The following is a 26,360-nucleotide window of genomic DNA, read 5'->3' as shown; positions in this document are numbered from 1 at the left end:
AAAAAAAATCTTTCTAGGATACTAAGCTGTCATGTCTTTGGCAGTGTTTCTTACCTATCTCCTCTGCCTTGTCTATGTGCTCGGGACAAAGGAGAGACAACTGCTTCATGGACTGGAACGAGCCACTTGCAGCCGAGCAAGGGAAGTGGTAGAACCGTGAGCAGCCCTCGGCACGGCACCTGATGGTTGCACCCAACCTTTTACAATAATCGCACGGCTGGAACACAGAGAAACATGCAGAGTTGAGGAAGATCTCTCATTTTAACTTCTGGAGCCTTGGAGTCAAACTTACTGCTTAATTTACCTGCTGTATCCCTGAGATGACTGCCTGGTCCACATTTATCAGCTCCTCGCCCTGCTGCACGCCTTCTGACCATACTGCACACCAGTGGTGAACCCAGCAGCTTCCTGTATCAAACAGTACTACCAGGCTTAATTCACAGCTTGACAAAACACAGCCATTGTGTTTTATTTTTTTCTTTAACCAAATTCAAGGTAACAGTGCTTTTGAACATACCTGTGTCATCAAAGAGAAACGCAAGACTGGTGGATTCAGGGAAGCCAATGGAAGACAGGTCATCATTTCCAGGCGATGGCAGTGAGGAGGTAGAGGCCTCCGCATGGGGCCGGTGAGAAGAGGCCCTGAAACACCGGAGCTCGCGTTGTCCATGAAGACTTCTCTCCACACAGTTACAGAGCGCACAGGCCCTGACAATCTCCCTAAAGATTTATCCCCAAATAAATATAGTCAGCATCTTTCACGACCATAAAACAAGCAAGAAAGAAGGAATCAAATAATTAAAGTTTACAGGACAAAAACTTTCAGATTTGGTGACTTCTTCGCAACCTCCTAAACCTCAACATATAAATTTACAATAAACAGCTGGATTTGCTGATCCACAGATAAAATTCAAGGGGACGCCTTCCTACTTAAATTCTTTTCGAACAGCCCAAAAATAACAAAGCGAAATACAGATAGGAAAATGAATGAAAGGCTTTACGCTGGTGCACTGGAAGTGTCCACATTAGAGCCTGAGATGTCCTCTGCAGCATGAGGGGTATCTGATTCCCCCAAAAAAGGGACAGTCTCCTTTGTAGAGGCACCATCATCAGCTGTAAAGCACATGGCCGACATTAGTTAATGAACACATAAAACCTGATTGAAAAGCAAATCATTAATATACTGCAATTAAATCACATAAGTCAGACATAAACTATATACACAGTTAGATAGGACTTCATATACTACATCAGTCATATCACAAGTCTAACTTTTCCAGTCTGTCAAAAGGCTTTACAGCTTGTAACATGTCATATTATTATTATTTACAAAAGTAAACAACAGATACATATTTAAAGCATGCAATTTCTTAATGTATGCATGAACATACTTTACAGAGCAAAAAAAAATTAACAGAATTACAGCATAATGTCATTATATACACCATATATCCAAAAGCATCCAGAAGAGTCTGAATTAGTGAATTTGGCTACTTTAAGGTGCACCCATTGCTGTCACAGGCAATGACTGCACACACAGCTTGTGTAATATCCATAAAAAAGGCACTGCCAATAGAATGGGACACTCTGGAGGAGCCATACATGAGCCTAAGACCACAATGCCCAATGCCAAACTTCAGCTGTATAAAGCCCCCCAGCACTGGGCTGTGGAGCAGAGGAACTGTGTTCCGTGATGAAGCGCCATCCAAAAACTTTGGAATGAGTAGGGAGTGAGTTTAAAACCAAGTACTAATCATTCAACATCAGTACCTGACTTCACTAACGCTCTTGTGGCTGAATGCAATCAAATCGTCACAGCAATGTCGCAACAATTAGTGTAAAGCCTTCTCTGAAGAGTAGAGGCTGTTACTGCAGCAAAAGAGGGGATAAACTCCCAAATAACACCCTTGATTTTGGAACAAACACTGGATTAGCATGTGTTTACTAACTTTTTGGATGTATAGTGCATATTATAATGCATGCCAGACAGGAGAAATTAGACCAAAAACACAGCATCAGGCAGGCCAGATTTAAATGTGCTCACTTACCTGCCGTTTCTGAATCATTTTCTTCGCAGTTTGATTTCTGCTCGTCCATACCTTCTCCTGAAAACGATCTCTCTAAAAGAGATCTTGAGAGAAAAGAGAAGTCAGCACTTAAATCCATATATCTTATGACCGCATTAACTAGGTAAAAGTTTGAAACGGGTAAGAGAGAGCGTTATTTTTAACTACACCACACAGCTAGCCAGTCTGTTAACGACCTACAAAAGTTCGCAGATAAACCACAAGAAAAGTTCAGCATTCCCTCCCACAACAAAACTCCTTAAAGGCTGCCTTCTACCAACACCGAGCTGAAGCAGCAGCAGTACTGAAAAGTAACACAGGGAGAGAAAAAGAAAAGTCTGAACGCGCTGCTGCTGCTGTCCTGGAAGTTAAAATCGCTCTGCACGGAACTGCGTGAACACAATTACACAAAAAGGAGAAAGTTAAAGCCAAAAAATGATACAAACCATGGAAATGCATTCACATACTCAGCTCATTGTCTCTGTGCAGAAGGACGAGCGCTCGTTCCCGGTAAACACGGTAAACAAAGGCTCGGTGGATTTGTGTGTTTGCTCCTAAACTGGCTCTGATCTGTCCGAGATTACTGCAGCTAACGTTAGCGCGCTAGCTGCCTAACCGGGCTGAGCTAACTCTCCGCACACAAAAGGCCGGAAAACAGCGAAAATAATCCGCTGTGCACAGCCAGATACGGTGCTTATCGGTTACACCAGATCAACGGGATGTTTTTAACGCATACATGATTCGCACAAAACACAGCTATCTTCATATAAAACACCCGTAAACGGAGATACACAAAGAAAACACAACTTCCGAGCGGCCCGCTTCCTGCGACGTGCGTAACGGCTTCGGGTTGAAACAAGTCCAACGCTCGGCAGTTCCGCGGCTATTCTGTGCGAACGTCTGTGTGAATAAAATGGGGAATGGCACGCTTGAAAGGAGGTTTGGGCATGTGGTGAGTGATTTTTTGTGTTTTAATATATTATTTAGAATTTAGTATGATTGTACCTTGCGTCGGGCTTATTTTTTGTATATTATGGGTCACGGCTCACTCGTCATCCTTAACACTTTCTTGAAATACATGTATTTACTTGGATTTGTGTATTTTATCTTCTGTTTAAGAAGATTACAATAATACCACTGCTGCTACAGCTATTACTACTACAAAAATATAATATTGCAATACTGAAAACTTAATTATGTCACAATTTTTATTTTTTCCAGACATCTGCTCAGTTGGAACAGAGAAAAAATATGATCAAAACTGTCCACCATCTTCGTTGGATATTTGGCATACTGCGTTGTACTAAATCCAGTTAAACAGGACTAATTTTGCTCTCTTTATAATGAAACATGCAGTCAGTGTTCCACAAATATTGACGATAGGTTCAGAAAGCATATTGTATTGTGGCAATTTATCATTATAACGATATACTGTCATACTTCAAATGACAATAACATCAGTAATAAGTATCAAGAACTCAGTTGTACAGTTATGCCACAAACTTCAGAAAAAACTTCTAGGTTTAAAAAAACCACATAGGAAGCACATTGGAGTCCTGCTCCTTATGGCCTGCTACGTTAAGCACCGTTGTCTCCACATCCCTTGATTTACATGTCTGTTTCCTCCCATGACAAGAAGCCGTTGGTGTAAGGGAAACTGCACCGTCTAGACGTTTTATGTTGATGTGAGTATTTTAGGACTGTGAATTTCAAACATTTAAAGACTAGGAATAAACACAGATCTAGCTCAATCTGAGAAACTGCTCAGAGAGAACTTTTTGTGTTATAATAATGAGCATTGTCCAAACAAAAACTACTGAAAACAACTAAACTTAATAGCCAGGTTTTTGAGAGATACTATACACATGCATAATGTTCGGGTGGGCGTTATTTTCCATTCTCTTCAATAAAATACATAGCTTACATTCTTTCAGGATATTTCCTCTTGCTCTAGAAATGTTGCACAAAAAATCCTCCCATTATAATACAGTCCAAACAAAATGAAGAAACGTGGTGGTACAGCTGAGCGATGTAAATGGGCAGCGCAGGCTGCAACAGCGGCATGCAAATTGGGCAGTCATTGTAGAAAGAACAGTGCACTGTCAAGAACAAAAGCTTAATAACTAACGTTACTTCTACTGGGACATTTGATGCACAGTCAAGAAAACAACATAAAATGACTAAAATGATATGCAGTGATCTATATAGATCTATCTATACATGTATTTATATACACATTTACCTTCAACTGAAAATACAGCTACGAAGTTCGCCGGTTACTGTGTATATCAGCCCTAAAATCCCCTTATAATGTCGCGCTGACACTTCTGATCTGGTAAAAACGCCTAACGTTATTCATTTAGCTAGCTAACCCTACTGTAGCATGGAGACTACACACGGGACTAATACGCTAATGCTAGCTGTCAATGTTAGCTTAATTATCAGAGCCAAGTGTTAATGCGTTGGCGAGCTGCTGGTTTATTTTCTTCTGAAACTCGAGATTAGTTTACTTTTGAAATTCGTACGATACCACCATTCTTTATCACAGTGTAACGTCTGATAAACTGCATCACAAAATGCACAGTGTGTGTGCAATTTCAACAATTAAAAAGTGCAAGTACGCAGCTAACGAGCTAGCTGATTCCATAATATGGGTCACTAACTACATTGCTAGAAAACTCTCTGAAACACAGGCTGTCCAACGAGTCTAGCTGTAAACCTGGTAGGATAATACCGTCGAGTTTAAAACATACATATGTTACTGCAACAACGACAGAACTGTAACACTGAAACAACTTAGTTCATGAACTTTCCAAACTGTCAACACAAGGCAACGACTAACTCTAGGTAGCTAGGTTAGCTAGCTAACCTACTTAGCGAAGCTTGCTAGCTCAGATGCTCGGATGACCCGACCGTACGAGGCTGAAGTTGGCTTCCTATTCCAATTTTTCCGTTCCACCTTAAACAGTGCAGCAGTTCCATTCTGGCGCCTCAGGCGCTAGAATGAAACTGCTGCACCATTTAAGGTGGGACGGGAAAATTCGGAGAAGAGGGCGAATAGGGAGCTGACTTCAGAAAGTGCTATTTCTTGTCGTTAAAACGGGTTAACTTTTATCATGAACAGTAAGCATACGACAACACATAAGGTGGCACCCAGATAACCAGATAACTTAGCTAGCACACTGGCTAATCCTACTTAGATTGAATTTAACCGACAGCGAATGTAACGTTGGCTATCCAGCTAGCTAACTAGCTAGCTAGCTATCTAGCTTGCCAACCTAACTCTCACACACCAAGGACACACGATTCGTGTATCTTTATTTTGTTATAAGGCAAAACAACGAGGCAATCTAGCTTGTCCTCCGACAAAAATGGAGACGCACCACACAAACATCCCAACCAATCTAACGTTAAAGGTTTTCTACTTTCACAGGCGAATCTCTCCACCTGGCTAACGTCAGTTAAACAAATAGGAACCAGCTTCATATCTCATGTTCCAACGACCATAGCGAAGTTAGTTAAATGACTTTGGCTAGTAAAGCAAATGGGCATGGTACGAGATGGTCATTTGCAAACAAGTTAAATTTTATGAAAAGCAGTAAGGTAAGGAGTCCAACTTACCCTACAGAGCGATACTCGCGTCCTCGTACATCTTCAGATTCAGATTCAGATTCAGAACAGTCCTACGGACAGAAATCGACTGTGTTGGTTTCATTTCATAAAGGTTTAGCTGCTCACACCAGTTTGTTGTTGTTGATGGGGGAAGTGCCCGAAGGTTGGCCGCAACGTTTGCTGACTTGATAATGTATTAGCTAGGGTTAGCGTACAAGATGGCTAACGAAATTAATCATATTGAGTTCATCCTGTGCTGTGCTGTGCTCCCTCCAGGCACGGTTTGTCCAAATAGCTGGAGCAGAACTGCGACCAGATCCCAGTCTTCGAGAAGTAGGCAAGCTGGTGGCGTTGCAGCTCTGCAACTTTCTTTCTTTCTTTGCTAATTTTGCCTAGTTTTGCAGGTAACTAACTGCGTAGTTACTCCGGGCAGCTTTAGAAATCCCCGCTTCATAAATACCCTGGACATACGAGCTAGCTAGGATTCGCACAGCAGTAAGTTTTCGCACTAATCTGCGTCCACAATATGTTAACTCCCCTTTTCGGTTGAAGCAGCACCGCTAAACAGGAACTAATGCAGCTATCAGGCGCGGAACAAGACAAAATATACAAAGCTGAAGTCAGCTTCTTATTTGCCAGCTTCTTGCTCGATTTTCCCCGTTCCACCTTAAAATGGTGCAGCAGTTACATTCTGGCGCCTCAGGCACCAGACTGAACTGCTGCACCATTTAAGGTAGAACGGGAAAATTCGAATGTGAAGCCAACAGCCTTGTACAAAATAAGGATGCTAGGTTAGCTAACGTTGGTGTTTTTGTAATGTTTCAATTTGGGCAAGATGCGAATCCCACCACCATCAACCTGAATCAACCCCAGTGATTAGAGTGGGCTAACGTTAATGTTAGCTGGCTATGGTTGGGAAGCTAACAAGTATCAACGAAGCAAATCGTTTAGTGTTTTTATTGTCCGAGAACTTGCACAAAACTGTCGAGAGACACGACTCAAGCAACACATTTTACACATGTTCGCTGCCTTCATACCAACAAGGTTTCAGGTATTTAAATGTTATCATGAGACGGTATGAAAAATATGGCTAGCGTGTAATGACTGAGGGCGTGGAGGCAGCAGGGTTAGCCTGCTAAATGAAATTGAATTGCAGCCATTTTCGAGCAAGCTTGTTTACCTTATGACAGCTAACGTTATGGCGGTGTAGCTTTTCATGCTTTTCATAAACCGGTTTAGTCTCGAACAAAGAGAATCACAAAATGGTAAAATGAGTAATTTACCATTTTTAGGGTACACACTTAAAACATATGGTTCCTCAAGACTTATTTAGGAGTTAGGGGGTAGTTCTGTTTAGAACCATGAGTTCAATATAGAACCATTTCATGCTTAAATGGTTCTTTGCATGGCGAAATGGTTCTTCAGATTGATGGAGAATGTCTTGTCTATGTTTCTATATAGCTCCAATTTTCTATTGTTTCGATATCAAGCTTGTCCCTGCTGAAAAAGGACGATTAGGATTAAAACGTAACTAATGATTTTTCCTTCTAATGGGAATCGCTTTAGAAACCATCAGATCCCATTATAAACCATCAAATGCATTCAGAATCCACCATTGGTCACCTGTTAAACCATTAGGATCCTTTATATTGTCATATCAACCCATTAAAAAAGCCAAAGCACATTACAAAACCATCAGGAACCAATAGAAACACTTAATGGTTTCTGTGGGTTTTCACAGCAATGGTAAGAATAGGAAAAATCATTTTGGTGCTATATAGGACCATTTTAAAAAGGTTCTATATGGAACCGTACACAACACGTTCTTGATCAATCTGAAGAACTGGTTTATCATTCGAAGAACCATTTAAGCATGAACTGGCTCTTTATAGAACTCGTAGTTCTAAATAGAACCACTGGCTTTACTGAAGAACCACTGAAGAACCGTCTTTTTGCAGTGTGTAGATTTGGAATGATATTAGAAACCAGTTAGTGAGCTCTGTTTTAATGATGGCATTCGGGTTTGTTCCAAGACCTGCTCTCTCACAGGGATTGGAACTTTAGCTGTTGTAGACATTTTGGTCGGTGGTGCCATATTATCACTTAAAGGCTTGTTTCCCAGACCAGATCAAGACTAGACTACAAAGATTTCTTACAGTGATTAACCAATAGCATTGCAATTTAGTCCAAGACTATGCTTAATCCATATCCGGTCATTTGGCTCTGTGGATCGAGTTCCCGAAGTCCTCAGCGGAGATTCTTCATTAAAAAGAAAAATGTAGGACTAGGCTTAATCTGTGTCCAGGGAAACCAGCTTTAAATGTTAAGACCACCAAGCACAGGGATTAACCATGTCTGAGATTCACAATATTCATACGTGATGGCACATGGGGGAGCCAACAATAATAACAGTAAGGCTCCACTGTCCTGCTACTACACACAATCTCTGCTTTTTAAAGCTAAATGGCCTGCTTTTCTATTTACTGCATATATATATGTACACCATATGCCTAAAAGTTTGTAGACACTAACATTTTTCCAGAATTAAGGGCATTCATAGGCTGCAGTAACAGCCTCTACTCTTCTGGGAACACTAGGTGTCATCATCAAAAATCTGTTATGTTGCTATAAGGATTTGACTGCATTCAGCCACAAGGGCATTAGTAAGGTCAGATACTGATGTTGGATGATAAGTTCTCACATGCCTCACAAATGCCTCACCAACTCAACCTAAAGGTATTGGATGGCACTCCATCACTTCAGATAATACAGTTTCACTGCTCCACAGCCCAGTGCTGGGGGGGGGGTTATACCTTACTAGTCAACATTTATCATTGGGCATGGGGACTTCAGACTCATGTGTACTGCTCCAGTCCAATTCTATTGGCAGTGCTTTTCTGTGGAGATTATCCAAGCTGTGTGAATTCCTGAGTCAGCAATGGGTGCACCTAAAATTAGAAGGGGTTATTATAAACTTTTGAATACATAGTATAACTAGTTTTCTGTCAGTAACAGTCTCAAGAATATTTAGAAATGCAACAGGCACCTGTGATGTTTCTTCCCACAGTACTGTGCAAAAGTCAGAGACCACCCTTCATTTATTTATTTGCAGTCAAAATGGCCATTAAGTACGAGTTTTTCATTTTTCAGAAGCAATGAAAAAGCCAGGTTCTGCATGGTTGTTAGCCCCATTTTTTCTATATCTTTTAGTAATTTTTGAACTCCAGATTTGTAACCACGCAAGACCTGGGAGACCACCTGTCCCCCAGTTAAACAGCACTCAAAGCTTTTATCTTATAGAGGACAACTCAGTGCTGTGAGTCTGAAAGGATGTGTAGCTGTCAAGAAGCCCTTACTGAGAAAAGAAAATAATCAAGAAGAAAATTTGCAAATCAAAGAAAGAAGCTGCTGGTGTTCTCAGAACAATGGACTGACCACCCCAGAGTCCAGACCGTAACATCATTGAATATGTTTGGAATTACTTGGATTGTGAGAAGCTGTAATAGATGCACAGGATGGATACACTAAATACTTTAAAAATATATATATTTAGTTGTTGAGGCTTTTGTGTAATTTTCTGTGAAATATATGATTTTCTGCTTTTTTTCCTGAAGCTAAAATTGAATAACTTGTACTTAATTGGTGTTTTGGCTGGAAATTAAATAAATGGTGGTCTCTGACTTTTGCACAGTGTTGTATATTAGGCATAACTGATGGTTTATTCATATATATCTTAGAAAATTGAAACATCTTATGGTCTTTAAAATAACAACATGAATCTATATGAAATCTAGCGCAATGTACAGGATTTCTATGGAGTACCTTGTTTAATGTGGGCTAACTAATGTGTATGCATGGAGCAGATCAGTCTTATAGTCAATAATCATTCACCCTCATGTATTCTGTGACCAATTTAAAATATTTTGTTATCCTTATTACATACTGCGTGACATGAAAGACTTTTCTGGCTGTGGCAGGTGACCATCCTATCCCACTGACAGGATTAGCAAACTGCCATACAGCTTTCACCAAGATTATTTTAAACTGGAGAGGTTTGGGAAGGAGCGCTGAATCGGAATCTGTAAGATCTGATTGGTTAAGCGAAGATAAATGAGGGGAGGGGCTATGTCATCCGGCGTCGCTATTGGCCTGGTCCAGATGGATGACAGAACATTACCTCTCTTGGGGGTATGTACCCATCTGCCTCCTCTACCGACAGGATAATCCTCTTGAATACCTTCACAGCTGTCAAAAAATAATAGTAAAGAAACGCACTTCTATGTGCATTTTAAACAGCATCCATCATGTGTCATGCATGAATTATGCTGTATGTTGAAATCTAAAGACTTTGCTTTAGATGTTTTATGTATTATTCATACTTTTAAAATGCATCTGTATTCCTTAAGCCCTTGTATCTTTATCTAATTATATGTATGTTTCCCATCTTGACACGGTTGGTGTACATGTAAATCTTTTCCAAAAGGATGTGTAAACTGCAGAAACAGGCTGAGCTCAAGGCTATTTGTTTTCATTGATGCAGGCCTTTAATTTATAATTTAAAGGTCATTTATAGCTGACATTTATCACTGTAGCTCTTGTTGTTTTGAATGCAGCTTTTTAAAGGCCATCCTCCTGTTGTCTTGTCAGATTCTGAGAAATGTCATGAAAGTCCAATAAACAAATGGCCAGATTATGATTGTAATCACCTTTGTTTGTCATTTGGAGAGCTTTCCGATCTCCCTTCAACCGTAAAGAAAGGATTGTTAAAACATCAAGGGCCCGTTTGTTTGGGCTGTTTGTTCTTGGTAAGTAGATTTCAGTCCTTTGATTTTCTTCTTAAATAAACCATAACCATATTGTAGTTTTTTAATGTGCCAAATTAATAAGATGAGACATTATATAATAAAGTAACCATGCATTGTACAACATTTATTTGTCCACAAGGGGGGTGTAAAATACTACACTTGCCTGGAGATTGCCAGTGGCATTCGAAAATCAGTGTCAAAGCATTGCTTGTTTTATGAAGTTTGCAAAGTTAGCAATGTAGAAGATTATGGAAGTAGACTAGAATGAGACAGACTAGTCCACAAAGCAAATAAAGCCGACATACTTGGGGAAATGTTTTCCATGGACAGCAAATCAAACAGCATTTTGGTCTTGAATGTCAATATAATATCACATATAAACATCACAACACAACCAGGCTTAATTTGGGTTTATTTTTCAATCAATATATGATTCCTTTTATAAACGTTAGAATGAGTTTATGTTACAATCTCATTTCCGCTGAAACTAATGAAATGCATAGAGCTTTTCTCATCATCTTCTGTGTCATCATCATCTTGATTCATTTAAAGCCCCAATCAAGAATAGCCAATTAAACAAGACCTAAATGGTTCATATTTTTATAAGTGCTGTGTTATTATTTGAAACCCTTTGTTGCTGCTATTGTTGCAGTACTAAAAACTGGCCTGCCAGTTACACCCATTCTTGACTGGTGATGTTAATGTGTGACATTTCTAGCACAGTGCTTTATGTTGGACATCTACCCAATGTAACAAAAGACATGTTAGATTTCTAACAAAATACATTAGAACTCAAATGTAATATTAGCTTACAGTTCATCATCAAAAATCTGTTACATATTCAGTCTGTAGAACAGGTAATAAAAGACATTAAGTCATAATCAGATTAATAACCATAGCTTGCAAAGGTTTATATATTATAAATTTTAAATGTATAAAAATAAATTGTTTTATTCTACGAAATATTTCCTCTTCTGTATAAAAATGCTTAATTTCAATCTCACAATAATATGTGCCATACTTGAATAAGTTTAACGTTATACAGTGTACTTCACATGTATGCATGGCCACAAAAACGAAATTAATGATATATTACACATAATGAAAAGCTTGATCAGTTTCAGTATCATTTGCATGGCCCTTTTCCATGAATAGGTTTTATGTGGTTAGAATTATAATGCCCTCACAGAGAAATGTCATTGGTAGCGCTTTTCCTGGATCTTTATTCATAAAACGTCTGAGGATTCAAAATCATCTGTGCAATAGTGTGTAGTAGCCTTGCATACCAGTAAACCCGGACGTTGGTGCCATCAAAATATCGCAAACAAGTATGTTCATTTAAACATGATCTTGTGCTATGAACTGAACTATTGTGCATCACATTCATATGTGCTTTGGAGACACACTGTCTGTCTACTGTTTGTGGTGTCTGGGCCACAAACAGCTGGGTCAGTCCAAACAAGACCCGAAGAGGCCCGAAAGCCCGGTGTGCAAGTCTGTGATCCTCTATGGATGCATAGCTGGATGCCAGCACGCCGTCCACAAACAGGTTGCCGTGTTCTGTCAATGGAGCATAGACCCCAGTTCTTTCCTCTACTGAGATGGAGACTATTTTGGATGGACGCAGCCCACCATCCCTTCCAGTAACGAGCACATAGTCTCCTCTCCTAACTCGGCTGGCAAAGCAAGCATGATACTCGTGGTGGTGCGGTTTGTAGTTCTGAGACACAAAGATGAGGTGATTGGAAGTAAGTGCAAGTTCTTGCCCATCTTCAGTGCTGAGAATCAAGAAGGTGGACCTACTGTTAGCATCCAGATGTAAGAAAAGAAGGACGCGACTGAAAACCACCTCGCCTGACTCGGACAAAGCAAGCACGGTGTCTCCAGGCTGCAAACATGTCATGGGCTTTTGCAGACCCCCAGCCATAGTCACTAGTCCAGATGCTGAAAAACAGCCCCCTTTTTCCACTGCAACAGAGTGATCTGAGAAATTGAGAAACAGAGTGATGTCAAAATGTCAAAATCAAAATTTTTGATTCAAAAGTTTTACAACCAGTTTTAACATGCCCTCCTCAACTTGGCCTCCCCATTTCCCCTTAGAAGACTCCCTGATGCCATCTTAAAGGCAAGTCCTACTGAGCTACTGTATTAGCTCAAGTGAAGTTTGTTGGAGGAGCCCTCAGAGCCATTGCTATTGTTAAAATGTTTTTTAAAAATTCACAGTTCACAAAAAAAAAGTTCACAATTTCCTATTGAAAACGCTTTTTTTTGTACAAAAATGAGCAAAAAAGAAATAGTTGTTTTGTGGGGTGCTACTTAGTTTTTTATGTCACAAATTAGCATGAACCTATTATTGTCCAATATACTAAAATAAAACTAAAATATGCTAATGAGAGGAAGTGTCACTAGATTTTAGCATCAGAAGCTACTATCATCTTAACAAAGAAGGCCTAAACATATCTACACACATCCAGGTTCATTCAGGCTCACTGAAGTCTCAGTGACACACATTTAGAGGATAAAGACTCAAATCTGATCAGGTAAACCTGTGTTTTTGTGTATGCTGCTGCCAGCTTAAAGTGCTTTTAATTCATATCCTTGTTAGCACCATGAGGCTAATGATAGATTAGCATGAAGGATAAACAACCAGCAATTCCAGCTCACTGAGGCAAATTTAGAGGAAAATCACTCAAATCTGAGTGACTGAAATCGAGTGACTTGTGCTGGAATGACAGAAGAATTGAATCTTTCTGATTATTCAAGCTATGATAGGAGCTCTGTTTCTGCTCTGTCTCATCTGTTCAAACATGGTAGTCAGGGAGGCAGTTTAGAAATGGGGAGCAAGGGAATTTGCATACTCATGCATATTCATAGATCTTCACATTCTTAATGAGTGTTGAGGTTTATGGGCACATTTGCCATTTTTAGTAGTTTATTGAGCATAACAATAATACACAAAAAATTAAGAATTTGATTGTTCCTAATAATTTCAACACTGGTGATTTTTTTTGTGTTTTAATTTATGAAAACCATAACATGCGATTTAATGTTTCACACAGTAAGTACAGCTAGCAGTCACCAAAAAATAAAGGCAGTATACCCTGGTTTTAGACTAAAGTTCATAGTCAGGCAAAGCAATTATTCACACAATGTATGTATGTTATGTTCAAGCTTCTCAAATAAGTGATTTGCATGTTTGGATGACTCACTAATTGTGATTCTGTTCCAACTGAAAGATCCACTGCTGTGTATCTGAATTTCTATCCATGTGTTTTTATGCATATTTTGATATATCGCAAATTCCGCACAGAAGTTATTGATGCTGTTATGCTATTGCTAGGAAACAGAAGGCATCAGGTAACAACAAACTAATAAAGAAATTAAAATATACTTTTATCCTATCAAAGAAGAAAACATGGTAAACAGATTAAGATATAGACATAAGGTGGCTGCAGTTGATCTTGAGCTACTTTATTACATCAGTGTGCTTTTTGTCTATGTGGTCTTACAACGTGAAACAGCCATAAAATTAAACAAAACAGCAAAGACACATTGCCCAATTTTTAAGATTTCTCATAATTTTTTATGAATGTGGTGTAGAGAGTTCGATTTTCTCGTACTAAGCAGGTGGAAACGCAGCATAATTTATGGAATTCTTTGTGACATTTCAGTTATTCACTTTAATTCGACTGCTGGATGGAAACTCCCTACTGTCTCCTCCTTCCTTTGTGTTGTGAGTGGTCACTTGTGTAAAGTAGCCATAATGCACTTATGAGTGGTGAGTTAAAGTTGGCGAGAACATGTTTTAAAAAGTATTTGTAAAGGTATAAGCCCTTTTCCAGCTGGATTAGTTTTATCTGAGCAGTTTATATGATTTAAGTGATTACTGTTGAGACCTGTGATTTGAATCCAGTATGAACAATCTTTAGTTTTTACAAAACTTACAGTCAATAGCTGAACCAAATTCATTTTAATCCAGGCTATCTGTGAGAATATGGGGAAATTACACAGATACTTTATTCCTGTATGAACTGACCAGTCAAATTCCTTCACAGGTTAATCCAGCTTGAATAGTGCTTATGTTCTAAATGATAAAATGGCAGAAACATATAAATGACCCATCCAACTATATTTCTGATGATATCGAATCACATTAAAATAATCAAAGGTCAGGGTTCAAATGATATTTACCAGCTTTGACAGAACAGTGCACATGATACTTGGACTCGTAGTGCACCCAGTCGAACCCAGCTTCCACAGCCAACTGAGCAAGAAGGCCATATTTCTTTATATCTCTGTCTGAGGTGGTGATGTCAACAGCACGGCCCTCGTAATGCAGAGAGCCAGATGGGTGATTGTCGTCTTCATCCCAGGCCTCGGTCACTCGCAGCCGAACACCTGGCCATTGGTTCATAACTGCAATAGCCAATTTATTTAGGCAATCCTTACAGCGCTGCCAGAGAACAAAGAACAAAACAGTTTAGAGAATCAGTTTGAAACCAAGTAGAAGATCTAATAGACCCCAGAGCAAACAAAAATGAATGTTCCCCCATACGAAAATTACTTTCAATTAATAAAAAAAGACAGTTAACCTAAATATTTATGTTAAAGTACGTATTTGTGTCACAATAATTATACCTAATTTTTAGCTACTCTCAAAACAGCACTTGCCAAATAAGGTTATACAGATTACTGGAAATGCAACATACATACACTATATGGACAAAAATATTAGGACACCTACACATTACACCCACAGGAGCTTTATGACATTCCGTTCTAAATCCATAGGCATTAATATAAAGTTGGTCCCCCCTTTGCAGCTATAAAAGCTTCCCCTTGGCTGTGAAGCTTTATACAAGATTTTGGAGTGAGTCTGTGGGAATTTTTGCCCATTCATCCAGAAAAGCATTTGTGAGGTCAGACACTGATGTTGGACAAGAGGGCCTGGCTCGCAATCCCTGTTCTAGTTCGATAGGGTTGAGGTCAGGGCTCTGTGAGGGCCAGTCAGGTTCTTCCACACCAGATTTACCCTAGCCATGCCTTTATGGACCTTGCTTTGTGCACTGAGGCACAGTCATGCTGAAACAGAAAAGGGTTCTCCCCAAACTGTTCCCACAAAGTTGGAAGCATAGAATTGTCCGAAATGTCTTGGTACACTGAAGTATTAAGATTTCCCTTCACTGGAAATAAGGAGCCTAGGCCAACCCCTGAAAAACAACCCCATAGCATTATCCCTCCTCTACCAAACTTTACACATGGCACAGTGCAGTCAGGCAGGTAACGTTCTTCTGGCATTCGCCAAACCCAGACTCGTCCATGAGACCGCGAGATGGAGTGTGATTCGTCACTCTACATAATGCATTTCCATTGCTCCAGAGTTCAGAGGCGACGTGCTTTACATGACCTTGGTCAAATTACATGTTCGGCTGAAGTGAAAATAAGTTAACATATCCTCTACAGGGAATAAATTTAAATATAGCATTTTTCTGCAAATGTTAGTTATTTATTTGCTCAATTTAATATACTGGGAAAAAATAAAATATAAATATGCATCATAACTGTTGCACAAGCCACATTTTATGTGTTGTTATTTTTCCCAATATGTTAAATTGATTAAATAAACAGTAATTGTGCATTTAAATGTGCAGGAGTGTATTTTCTGTGGAGGATGTATGAACTTATTTTCACTTAGAAAATCAACATGTAATTTGACAAGGGGTGCGCAAACTTTTGCATGTGACTGTATTATCTGAACAAAATCATTTTCTATCATGTTTTAAGAATGTAGAATAATAATAACTGAATGTATCACGTTGCAGGTTAACAAGGATCTGTTTAAAAATGGTTACCATGGATGAGATGCATTGTGAATAAGAGAGCGATAAATAGAGATCAGGGCTGTCTGTGTAATAATAACAAGAATTCTAATAAATATTATGTTTATAGCACATTTAATACTCGAGCAGCTACTTAACAAGACGTAATAAAATTTAAAATACCAACAAATGAGAGAGTATTATAAAATAAAAATAATCAAAAACCGTGATCACATATGAGATGTTAAAAAGGTCTAACACATCAGTACATTGTAGTGCTGATGGAAGATAAGTGGTGAGGTGTGTTATTAATAAACTGGATCTTACTGTGAGTCATAGGTGTACAAATATGTCAGTATCTATATAAGAAGCCCAGTGAAGATTTTAGGGGGCCCACTTGTCATGATGGGCTGCAGGGGGATTAAGCCAGTATTGGTGTGCATGGTTTGGGACTGTTGAGTTGTCCATTTTTATTGTTGGACCTTTTTTCAAAACTCTGATTATTCATTTAATCATCAAAATAATTTATGGACTACTCTAATACATTTATTAGTGACTGCCCTAATTATAATACAGTTAGAAAAGTCCATGTCACCAAAAGGCCCTTATTCATGAGACGGGTGATTCTACCTTCAGCCTCCATTCAGAGGCATTCTGTAATTGAACGAAGACTAAACACCACTTCATTGTGTTATGTTTTGGCCTCACTGGTTGGCACCAGCAAATTTTTGTCTGTACATTCAGCACTGATAAAGGCCATCTACACCCCCTTCCAAAAAATGTGTCTAACAGTCTGAACAAAGCTACTGTAACTAATCTCCAACATTCTTTGGCCATTTCAGCTTTGTAAGAGAGTAAATTCAAGGTCATTTCATTTTCCCACAAGACAGTAACATTTTCACACAGCCCTTTTTCTATACAGTCACTTGAATTGTTTTGTTTTTACAGTATCTGTACTGTCTGCTGTCTATTCTACATGATGTACAAACTGTGGTTTGCTTCTCACCACCACACATAATGCAGTATATGATCAAAAAAGTGTCTTTTCGTGGGAAATCTAGAGTTCTAGATTAGCGTATATATTGAACCCATTGAGAAGCAGTGAGAAAGAGCGAGAGAGAGAGGCAGGGGTCGGGAAAAGGCGAAAAGAGAAGAAAAAGGCAGGGCCCAGGCTGAGTGAGAGGGCAGAATGGTGGAATGTTTGGGCATGCATTTGGATGTGTGACAGAAGAAGTGAGAAATCAAGAGGGGCAAAAAACAAACCGGGGACATTTTTCTCGCAATGCAGTTTGACAGAGGCGTTTCATTGTCAGAACCACAATAGAGGCTTTTCCGATGCTGCCATTACTTCAGCAGGCGGGAATTCTGCACAGACGACCCCGCAGAACCTCCGAAATGTACACAAAGGATGGCTTTCAGTGGCAGACAAGGCGAGGACATACGCATACATACACATACTGTACACTAACTCTCAGCCTGGGCATCATAAAGGCACCTCTGAGTCAGCTGGTTACATATCATGTGTAATCAGACTGATTAGATCTTTTATATCTTAAAACAACTTCAGATGTTGTGATGAATCCAGCTAAAGTTTTAGTGTCTCCTAAACAACCTTGAAATGATTCTGTGCTGTGACGTAGCAACCGGCCTTGCAGACAGGGCCATCGCACTGGGGCCTGTAGCATGGGGGTCTCTTAATATCTTTACTGGCCCCCTTATACCACTAGTTATACAATTTCACACCAGTGACTTACAGGTAGCTATACTTCAACCATTAGTCTTAGCACCAACGTGGTTTAAGCATAGCAATAGCAAGTAAACAAGCAAATAACCAGAGATGGGGCATTTTAGTGGCATACTGGCTGACCTTATATTAAGACTTGTGAAATTTCATCCTGGAAAAAAACCAAAAACAAAAGACTTCGCCTGTCAGTTATTATGGCCATGTGCGGTCATTACAGCAATGGCATTCTCCCATACCTCACAGCAGCATTAGGTTTGACACTTCATCAGATACTACATCAAATCATGAGCCTTTCATTGGAGAGAATGAAGCACTACATTTCGTTAAAGCTGTGTTTAAAGGTGCAGTTTGTAAGATTTTTTAGTTTAAAACATTGCAAAATGAACTAAAACTATCAACAGAATGTGAGGAAATAACTGTTTTGACGTTAGGTCAAAGACATCTATGTATCGTGCTACAGAGATATCTACTGAAGCATGCTAACCAGTTAGGCCAGGCATGCCCTGTCTCATAATACCACTTTGTACCTCAAGAGGTGGTAGTGAGTCATTGTAGCATTGAGTCTGCCATCAATCCAACTTGAGAGGATAAAGAAGTAGCACTGCCCCGAGGGCGTTTTCTAACCTCTTGTCAATCAAGGGACTTCCCTGGTTAAAACGTTTAAGGACAGGTAACCAGTAAAGGGAACTGTAAACGCAATGACTACTGAACCCCTTGAACAAAAGAAGTGATATAAGAGTTATAAGAGTTAACATTGGCATTGCTGTCCACAGCTGGAGACAGCTCTTGGTGAGTAAAGGGATGAACTTTGATGCTAAAGTCGCAATGTTTCTCCTAGACTGGTAAGGAGGAGAAGGAGTGAAGAGAGATGGGGAGGGACTGTGCATTTCCTTGTTTCTTATGATAGGGGTGGACACTACAACTTTCTGGTGATATGTTGACTTCTATTTGTTTGGAGCGTGGAGTAAGAATTTAAAAGTTGCATCATCTTACATATTGCTCCTTTCAAACAAAGAGGCAAGACGACTTCAAACGGTTAGTGTGTAGTTTGTATATCAAATGTGCTAGCTAGCACAATAGCTAATTTAGCAGAAGTTTTAGAAAATTACAGGTAACATTCCTTTAAAACTTGGATTAGCTATTATGCTAGCTAGCTAGCATACTTGTTATACAAACTACATGCTAGCCAACCATTTCAAGTTGTATTGCCTCTTTCCTTCAAACACCACACTTACTGCTGACAGGTTTTGGTAGGGGTTTATTTTTGTACAGTGTGATGTCTGCAGCTACTAACATGATTAAAATTGTCTACTAACAGCTCAAGACACAACTTGGACTTGTTCTCCAATGATTTGAGGTCCAAGATTTTGGACTTGTGAACATCTCTGCATATTACATTGTAATCTTTTTGTTCAGTGAAGCTGGTATGGCATAGTGGGTAACACCAATGTTATCCACAAAGCAGGCTAGGGCTTGATTTCCCACTCAGGCAAGAACACCATGCTATACCAAGAAGAGCCCTTGGGCAAGACTCCTAATGCTGCATTTGCTCGGTAATATGATTAAACAGTAAATTGTTCTGGATTAGAGCATTTGCCACATGCATAGAAGTAATTTTCTTATGGAGCACTCTGAGATCCTAGTTACTTCACTGATTCTGTTATTAATGTTTTTGCACATTCAATTTGCGAATTAACTGAACTGGGAGGTTCTTTTGCTTTGTGTCTAGGACACCTTTTTTGCCCTTTTCCGCTAATTGCTCTGAATTATGAAGCTGTTGACACAGTGAGTCACAGATTTCTCCAGAGTTCTCCTACTCCCACTACCAGCACTGTCATAATGAAGACTTGGTGAACTGATTTCTGACATAGACGACAAAGCATTTACTGTTCCAACAGCACACAACTCATAAAAATGCAGAATGGTTACATTTTGAAGTTATTTGTGTATTTTTAGAAATTAATAATGAAAAATACATTTTCAACTTTCCTAAAATCCCTTATAGAATTGTGTGATCTATGTACTATTAATATTAACAAGGTTATCTCCCAAATCTGCTACTTACCGTTACAAAAAGAGCACGCAGATAAGGGGAAAGGGGTTGCTGCTTTCTACCAAAGGCCTTGGTTACATATTAAAGGAGTGCTGTGTACTAGGCACAGACTTGTTAATGCCCTTTGTGGTGATTAGCCAAAGTATGGCAGGGTCAAAAAAACAAGCACAAATCTAGTTAATATCCAGTGAAGTCCCTGGAGCATCATTCAGCTCTCCTGTTTCCAACATCAAGGTGGACACTGGAAAGACACACTGGCTTACTTATTTAACTTTGAGCTATAATGTACTGTTAAAAGTTCATTGGTTATCACTAGTGGCTCAGTTCCTTCCACTTAAGTAAGGCTACAATGGATTCATACTTTTCTGAGTATTTTCAAACGATTAAACTAGTTCTACTCAAGTGTATTTATGAGGAATCTACTTGTTCAACACCTGACCTGCCTTTCTGTTGTTCACACCTCTTACTTTGGAGTTTATTTTATACTAAAATGATCCCAAAAAGAGAAGAAAACCATTCCTATGCTGATAGATGCTGCAGTTCTGCAAGGAACTCATCAAGTGATACCAACTTTTACAAACTGGGTTCTGGTAGCTACTTTTACTTCCACCAGAATCATTATTGCATTGAGGTACCAACACTTTTAATTCAGGTCTTATCACTGACTTATTACCACATCACTTATCTCTATGTTTAATCATTTGTAATGAGTTATGCTATACGTCCAAAAGTATCCAGTCTTAGTGAATTCCGCTAAGACGCACCCATTGCTGATGCAGGTATTCAGTACAAAACAAACAGCTTGTATAATCTCCATAGAAAAGCATTACCAATAGAAGTGGACGCTGTGGAGCATCCATACAGGAGCCTAAGGTCACTATACCCAGTGCCAAGCATTGGCAAGAGGGGTATAAGGCCCCCTCAGCACTAAGTTCTCTGGAGTGATGGGAGAACATAGTGCCACTGCTCCACAGCCCAGTAGGATGAGTTGAAGTGATGTTTGTGATCCAGAACTCATTGTCCAACAGTACCTGACCTCTATGCACAGCAGTGCTCCAACATCTAGTATAAACCCAGTAGTGTAAAGACTGTAACTGCATCAAAGGAGGACAAACTAGGCAGTGAGCAGTTCTATATCAACTTTTGAACATATAGGGCTGGTTTAACTAGGCCAGATCAAGCCTAGTCCTGGAATACACAGCATTCAGAATGCAGATTCTCCGCTGAACAGAGAAAAAAGTAATCCAGGATTACCCTGTTCATAAAACCCATAGAAACCATAAATTGTTATTGTTGGTTCCTGATGGTTTTGTAGTGTGTTTTGGTCTTTTTAATAGGTTGATATCACAATATAAAGGATCCTAATGGTTTAACAGGTGACCAGTGGCTGACTCTAAATGCATTTGATGGTTTCCTAATGGGATCTAAAAGTGTTCTACAGGAAACTAGTGGTTCATCTTAAGTCATTTCCCATTAGTAAGCAAAACCATTAGGTTTTAATGGTCCTTAACCCGACTTAACCCAACCCTTAGTATATAAGAAACCTCTGGCTCTCCATATTATGGGATGTGATTGTAAAGCATCTGAACTCCATTACCCACAGTACCTTGGTCATGAGGCGGTCCGCTTTGGTCCTCTCCTCGTCCTTGAAGTCGATGTCGGGGTTGTAGTTGCACACGAGCTCGTTGAAGCGCTCCGAGTGGCGCGCGATCTTGCCCTCCGCGCGCCCGCTTGCGCCCAGGTTCGTCTCGGACACGCCGGGCACGTGCTGCCTGAGCGCGAGCGGCGTCAGCCTGCGCGTGCGGGGCCGCGCGCCGTAGCCCGGTCCGGGACCGCAGCCCTGCGCCGCCAGCAGCCACGTGCACGCGCACGCCGCCAGCAGACCGAGGCGGGCTGCGCGCGGAGACCGCATCGTCTTCAGCACGCCGGGGAGCGCGCGGCGAGAGCGCGGCTCCTGGCGCGCGCTGCCGTTTCGAGGCGACGGAGCGTGTGCACGCGCATTTCGCGACCCTGGAGCAGAGGACGACTTAAAGTCTGTGTGCACACCAAGTGCCTAAACGAGTGCGCAAAACAAAAGTTTGGAGAGAAGTTTCAGAGCCGGTCCACTGTGGAGAAATGACACAGAGGGGAAACGTCCTTTAATGGACAGTCAGAGCAGTAGAGGCCCACAGGTGAGCAGGGTTGGTCATCTGTAGCTCATATCGTCAGCAGGTATTACACTGTAGCCAACTGTAAAAATGTTCTTTAGCCCTTAAAAAGTTAGTAACGTTAAAAGTCATTCAGAGTCCAGCAGCACACGGGATGTTAAACAACACCGGTCAGTCTGATTACAGTCAGCACGAGAGTCCTAAAGTGATGAGAAGAACATAAAGAGTCTAGATCAGTTTTACTGCTGCATCCTCTTCGTCCCGGTCAGGTGAAGTCCGGCAGCAGGTGTCCAGTCCTATCATCCGCGGAGACCCCCTCCTTCACCGGCCATTTATTGACCACAGCGACGTCCATGCGCTCTCTGCCGGGCTCCGTGTCCGTCTCTCTGCCGCGCTCAGCGCTTTTAACTGCGCGCGCGTGACCGGACGCGCACGCCCGCCCTTCCTGCGCCGGCGGAGCACGCGCCCGCTCGGGCCTCGAGCGCACTGGGTCAGTCAGCGCGAGGATGGGTTAAAAACAACAACAGGAGAGACCACCTTTAAACCCCTCAGCACAGCACGCTGAAAAAAGGCACTTAACTCACTTCTAATGTAGACATAATTTATACATGAATAAAACACATTACATCAACACAGTTACTGCCTAAAGTAAGGACAGTTATCATGTCCAGGTGATATACAGACTGGTGACAAATTAAAGGCTGTGTTGTTGTTTTTTGTGCGTTTGTCTTTGTAATGAGGAGTTTATGCACTGCAGGTCTACTATAGTGTTCTATAGTTGTGTATGGACTGTTCCAGTCTAATCACATCCTGCAAGGACATTCTCAGATGCCCTTCTGTTTTTCCTTACAAATCACAGCAATGCAGCAGAATCACAGTCACCGAATGCGCACTTTCCACCACAATTTCCAACCTGATGACCTATTTACTGATGTCTTTCCCATGGATCGAAATGCAGACGTCACTTCAGTCATTGTTCCTATTGAAACACTAGCCAGTTGATGAGTCTTTGTGACTAAAGCTCCTGCTCCAGTAATGAACTCTCTTTCAAAGTCACTTAGATCTTTTGCTCTTGCCATCTTGATCCAAATCAGGGTCAGTTGATCCTGCTCAGCTTTGTATACATGTCACGGAGCATGCGAGGATGTTAAATGCTTAATTGTGTCAAACAGTACAGCATCAGCATTCGTTATGTTTTTCTTCAATTTGTCACCAGTCATAATGTAATTAATGTGGAACTGATGCACACTGCTAGAAATACTACTATTTTCATTCATCAGGGTACAAACAATGTAAATGTACCTCAAAGGTACAACAGTGGTCTTAAGATCCAATTGTGAAATAAGTTTTCCCCACTGGAAAAGTACATATTTCTACCTTTTCATAACCTAATGTTTTAAAACAGAACAATAAAATAAAAAGCCTGGAGATGAGACAGGGTGTGTGGGTCAATACAACTTAGAAAATATAATTTCAATGAATTATGATATAATTATGTTCCCTGACTAAAGGTACTGAGATGTACCCTTGAAGGGACCACTCCCAGTGACAAAAAGGGTACTGCCCCAGTGACAGTTTACTACCTTTAATTCTGAGAATGTAGGGATCAAAGACATGGAGTGCGATGAGGAATAATCTTTCAGTATCACTGTAAAAACTGATTTTTGTGTTCACATTTGCTCTTTGTTAAGTTCTCCAATGTTGTTCATTTAGCACCATGATCTACTTTTGTTGGCATCACAAATGGATACCAGCAAAATGTAATTAAAAAGGCATTCTGATCAGAAAGAAAAATGTAAACATTGTTACATCTGTCGTAATCATGCCTACTCACTTCCCACAACAGTGCCACAGTAGTCTCAAGAGTGAGATTTTCAGATTTAAACACTCTTCTGATGATGTATCTTGAAGGTGGGAGGACCTTTAAAAAACTACAGGCGCTTTAGCACAGATGCAAGAGGACGGGCTGTTTGAATTTTATTTGTTTTCTGATAGACTGATGCAGGAGGAAGTCAGCTAATATTAGTGTTAGGAAGCCAAATATCACATAGTGGAACATACAGTAGTGGAACATCAGTGGATGTCTTTACCACCATTAGTTGTGGTTGTATGATGTATTTGTGTAATGTATGCAGGGTGTAGTAGTGAGAAAACACTGATGGACAAAAACATAAAAAGGGTACCAAATTGGCAGTTCTGTCAAACTGATGAGGCTGAGGGATACACACACACACACACACACACACACACACATCTTCTAAACCTCTTATCCTTCTGGGTTGCTGGAGCCTATCCCAGCAGTGCTAAGGGATACAATGCCATGCTAATATTATATAACATGACAAATAACATGTTAAATGCTAGCTTTAGGTTGGCGTGCCCCTTTAAGAACAAATCAATTTCACAATGCATGCTTTGTGACACCTTTGCAAAGCTCAAAGAAAAACATGGCTATTGAACTGCAGTCTAGCTGGGTGCTTGCTGGGGTTAAACCATTCCATTTTGGGGAAGGGATGTGGACACATTTGTTTTCATTATCATGCACTTTATTATATTGCGTTTATTCAAAGCTATAGTGATGGTGCCGCTAGAGCAGAACGATCAATCATTTTTGTATCGATATCACAGTTTGAAGAAGTGCAATTTACAAATCCAATTAAAGCAAGTAGTTAAGTCCTGCCTTGGTCAGCCTTGTCTTAAGATTTAAGCAAGTATGGAATTTAGTACGTTAGTAAGCTAGAAGTAAGAAGTAAGTTTGCCCCATAATGCAGAGCTTGTGAACTGTCACTCTATAACACTAAACATTCAGCATTCAACCCTCAGGTCCATAAAAAATGTGCTGGCCTTCTTGCCCAAAAACGGCTGGGAGCATAATTTACCGAATATTGCAATACTGTTTAGAAAAATGGCAATCAGATAATTTCCCCAAATCTTCCATCTCTTGGTGCCTCTCTGCCATCCTGTAGAAGAGTTCTGCGCTTGGATTGGATGTGCATTGCCCCTGCAACTTTATTTTTTTGGGTGGGCCAATGACCCAAGCTGATGAGATAGGCTTGTTAATTTAGCTCCTGAGTTGAGGTGTATTAGAGCAGAGATAACACTAAAGAGTGCAGGGCAGAGGTATTCCAGGACCACGACTGAGAAAGCCTAATAGTTTGTATAATAAAGATTCAATGTAGGGATATATAACATTAACTTCCTGTCAAAGACATACTGTACGTTTAGCCACGTGCAGTCCCCCCAACTCACTGATTTCTCCCCCTTTTGTTTTGTCTTGACCCAAAAGACGCTGACAGACACATGCCCTCCATGCACTTAGGACCTCAGAGTGGGGAACACCCACTCACTCCAAAAACATCTTGTATATTTTTACCCAACTTAGAACAATGCTTGGACGTAGAGGACGGTAAAAAAAAATCACAGTTAGTGTCACAGTCTGAAGAAGAGAGGGAAGAAAAATAACAAGTAGCGAAATATTGCTGTGATTTCCGCTGACCTACAGTGTGCATCCAGAACTTTGACAGCTGAGATAATTCATTTAGGCGCAAAATGACGGACAGGGCAAAGGTCATGGTAGGCCCTGCGTGTGCTCAGGAAAAGTCCGTAAACACCTTTTACTGTCTTTTCAGTGCTTGTCACTTTCCGCTTTGCTAAAATACTGTACAGGACGCTGTCACCAGAGGCTAGAGAAAAGCAGACCGCAGGAGCAGAGGACAACAGGATAACTGGAACATTTATCGTCATACATGAAAATATGATCAGAGGGCAACGACATTTATGAAAATTTTATCGTGCATGACAGAATATACTTTTTTTTTAATTCACATCCCCTGTGATGGACTGCTGACCTGTCCAGGGTGTTTCCTGCCTTCCACGCAGTGAGTGCTGGGATAGGTTCCAGCACCCCCCCACGACCCAGGAGGATAAGCGGTTTAGAGAATGTGTGTGTGTGTGTGTGTAAATTCACATAATTTTTGTTTTTGTTTTGTTTTTTTGTCATTACACTATAAATAAAATGTGCTGCAAGGGTTCTTTGGCACTACTTTTGTTTTATTACAATTAGTGAGAATTGTAATTAACTATTAGAACTGGTTTTTGTCTTTTCTGCCAGTAC

At 40.3% G+C, this 26,360-nt stretch overlaps 2 protein-coding genes across 6 annotated transcripts in view; both read right to left on the bottom strand.

Annotated features, from left to right (window-relative positions):
- The window catches only part of kmt2d (lysine (K)-specific methyltransferase 2D), a 40,216-nt gene extending 33,862 nt beyond the window's left edge, over positions 1-6,354 (bottom strand). For 2 of the 5 annotated variants that reach the window (XM_036592350.1, XM_036592355.1), the window contains exons 1-6: positions 5,688-6,354; positions 2,049-2,131; positions 1,002-1,113; positions 518-720; positions 305-408; positions 55-217 (exon numbers count right to left, since the gene is read on the bottom strand). In XM_036592350.1, coding sequence (XP_036448243.1) covers positions 55-217; positions 305-408; positions 518-720; positions 1,002-1,113; positions 2,049-2,097 — 631 coding nt within the window. In that variant the 5' untranslated portion in view covers positions 2,098-2,131; positions 5,688-6,354. Of the gene's footprint in view, positions 1-54; positions 218-304; positions 409-517; positions 721-1,001; positions 1,114-2,048; positions 2,132-2,512; positions 4,087-4,308; positions 5,651-5,687 lie in introns of those variants that run through there. The other 3 variants (XM_036592353.1, XM_036592351.1, XM_036592352.1) reach the window with 3 other exon arrangements.
- A 4,524-nt stretch (positions 6,355-10,878) lies between these two features.
- Positions 10,879-22,026, bottom strand: dhh (desert hedgehog signaling molecule). The gene is made up of 3 exons (XM_036591806.1): positions 21,706-22,026; positions 14,675-14,936; positions 10,879-12,466 (listed from the first exon to the last, which is right to left on the bottom strand). Exons 1-3 carry the CDS (start codon positions 22,009-22,011, stop codon positions 11,706-11,708), a joined length of 1,329 nt encoding a protein of 442 aa, XP_036447699.1. The 5' UTR covers positions 22,012-22,026; the 3' UTR covers positions 10,879-11,705.
- Positions 22,027-26,360: the final 4,334 nt, after the last annotated feature.

Source organism: Colossoma macropomum, unplaced genomic scaffold, assembly GCF_904425465.1.
Source record: "Colossoma macropomum unplaced genomic scaffold, Colossoma_macropomum, whole genome shotgun sequence".
NCBI classification, from domain to species: Eukaryota; Metazoa; Chordata; class Actinopteri; order Characiformes; family Serrasalmidae; genus Colossoma; species Colossoma macropomum.
This window is presented reverse-complemented; position numbering and strand designations above follow the sequence as displayed.

Excerpts from the sequence above, each read along its gene's own strand:
- dhh (XM_036591806.1), bottom strand. The coding sequence starts at position 22,011 with ATGCGGTCTCCGCGCGCAGCCCGCCTCGGTCTGCTGGCGGCGTGCGCG. Across the intron at positions 14,937-21,705 it reads CGGACCGCCTCATGACCAAG|CGCTGTAAGGATTGCCTAAA; the intron begins GTACTGTGGGTA and ends GTTCTCTGGCAG. Across the intron at positions 12,467-14,674 it reads GCACTGTTCTGTCAAAGCTG|ATCACTCTGTTGCAGTGGAA; the intron begins GTAAATATCATT and ends TCAATTTCTCAG.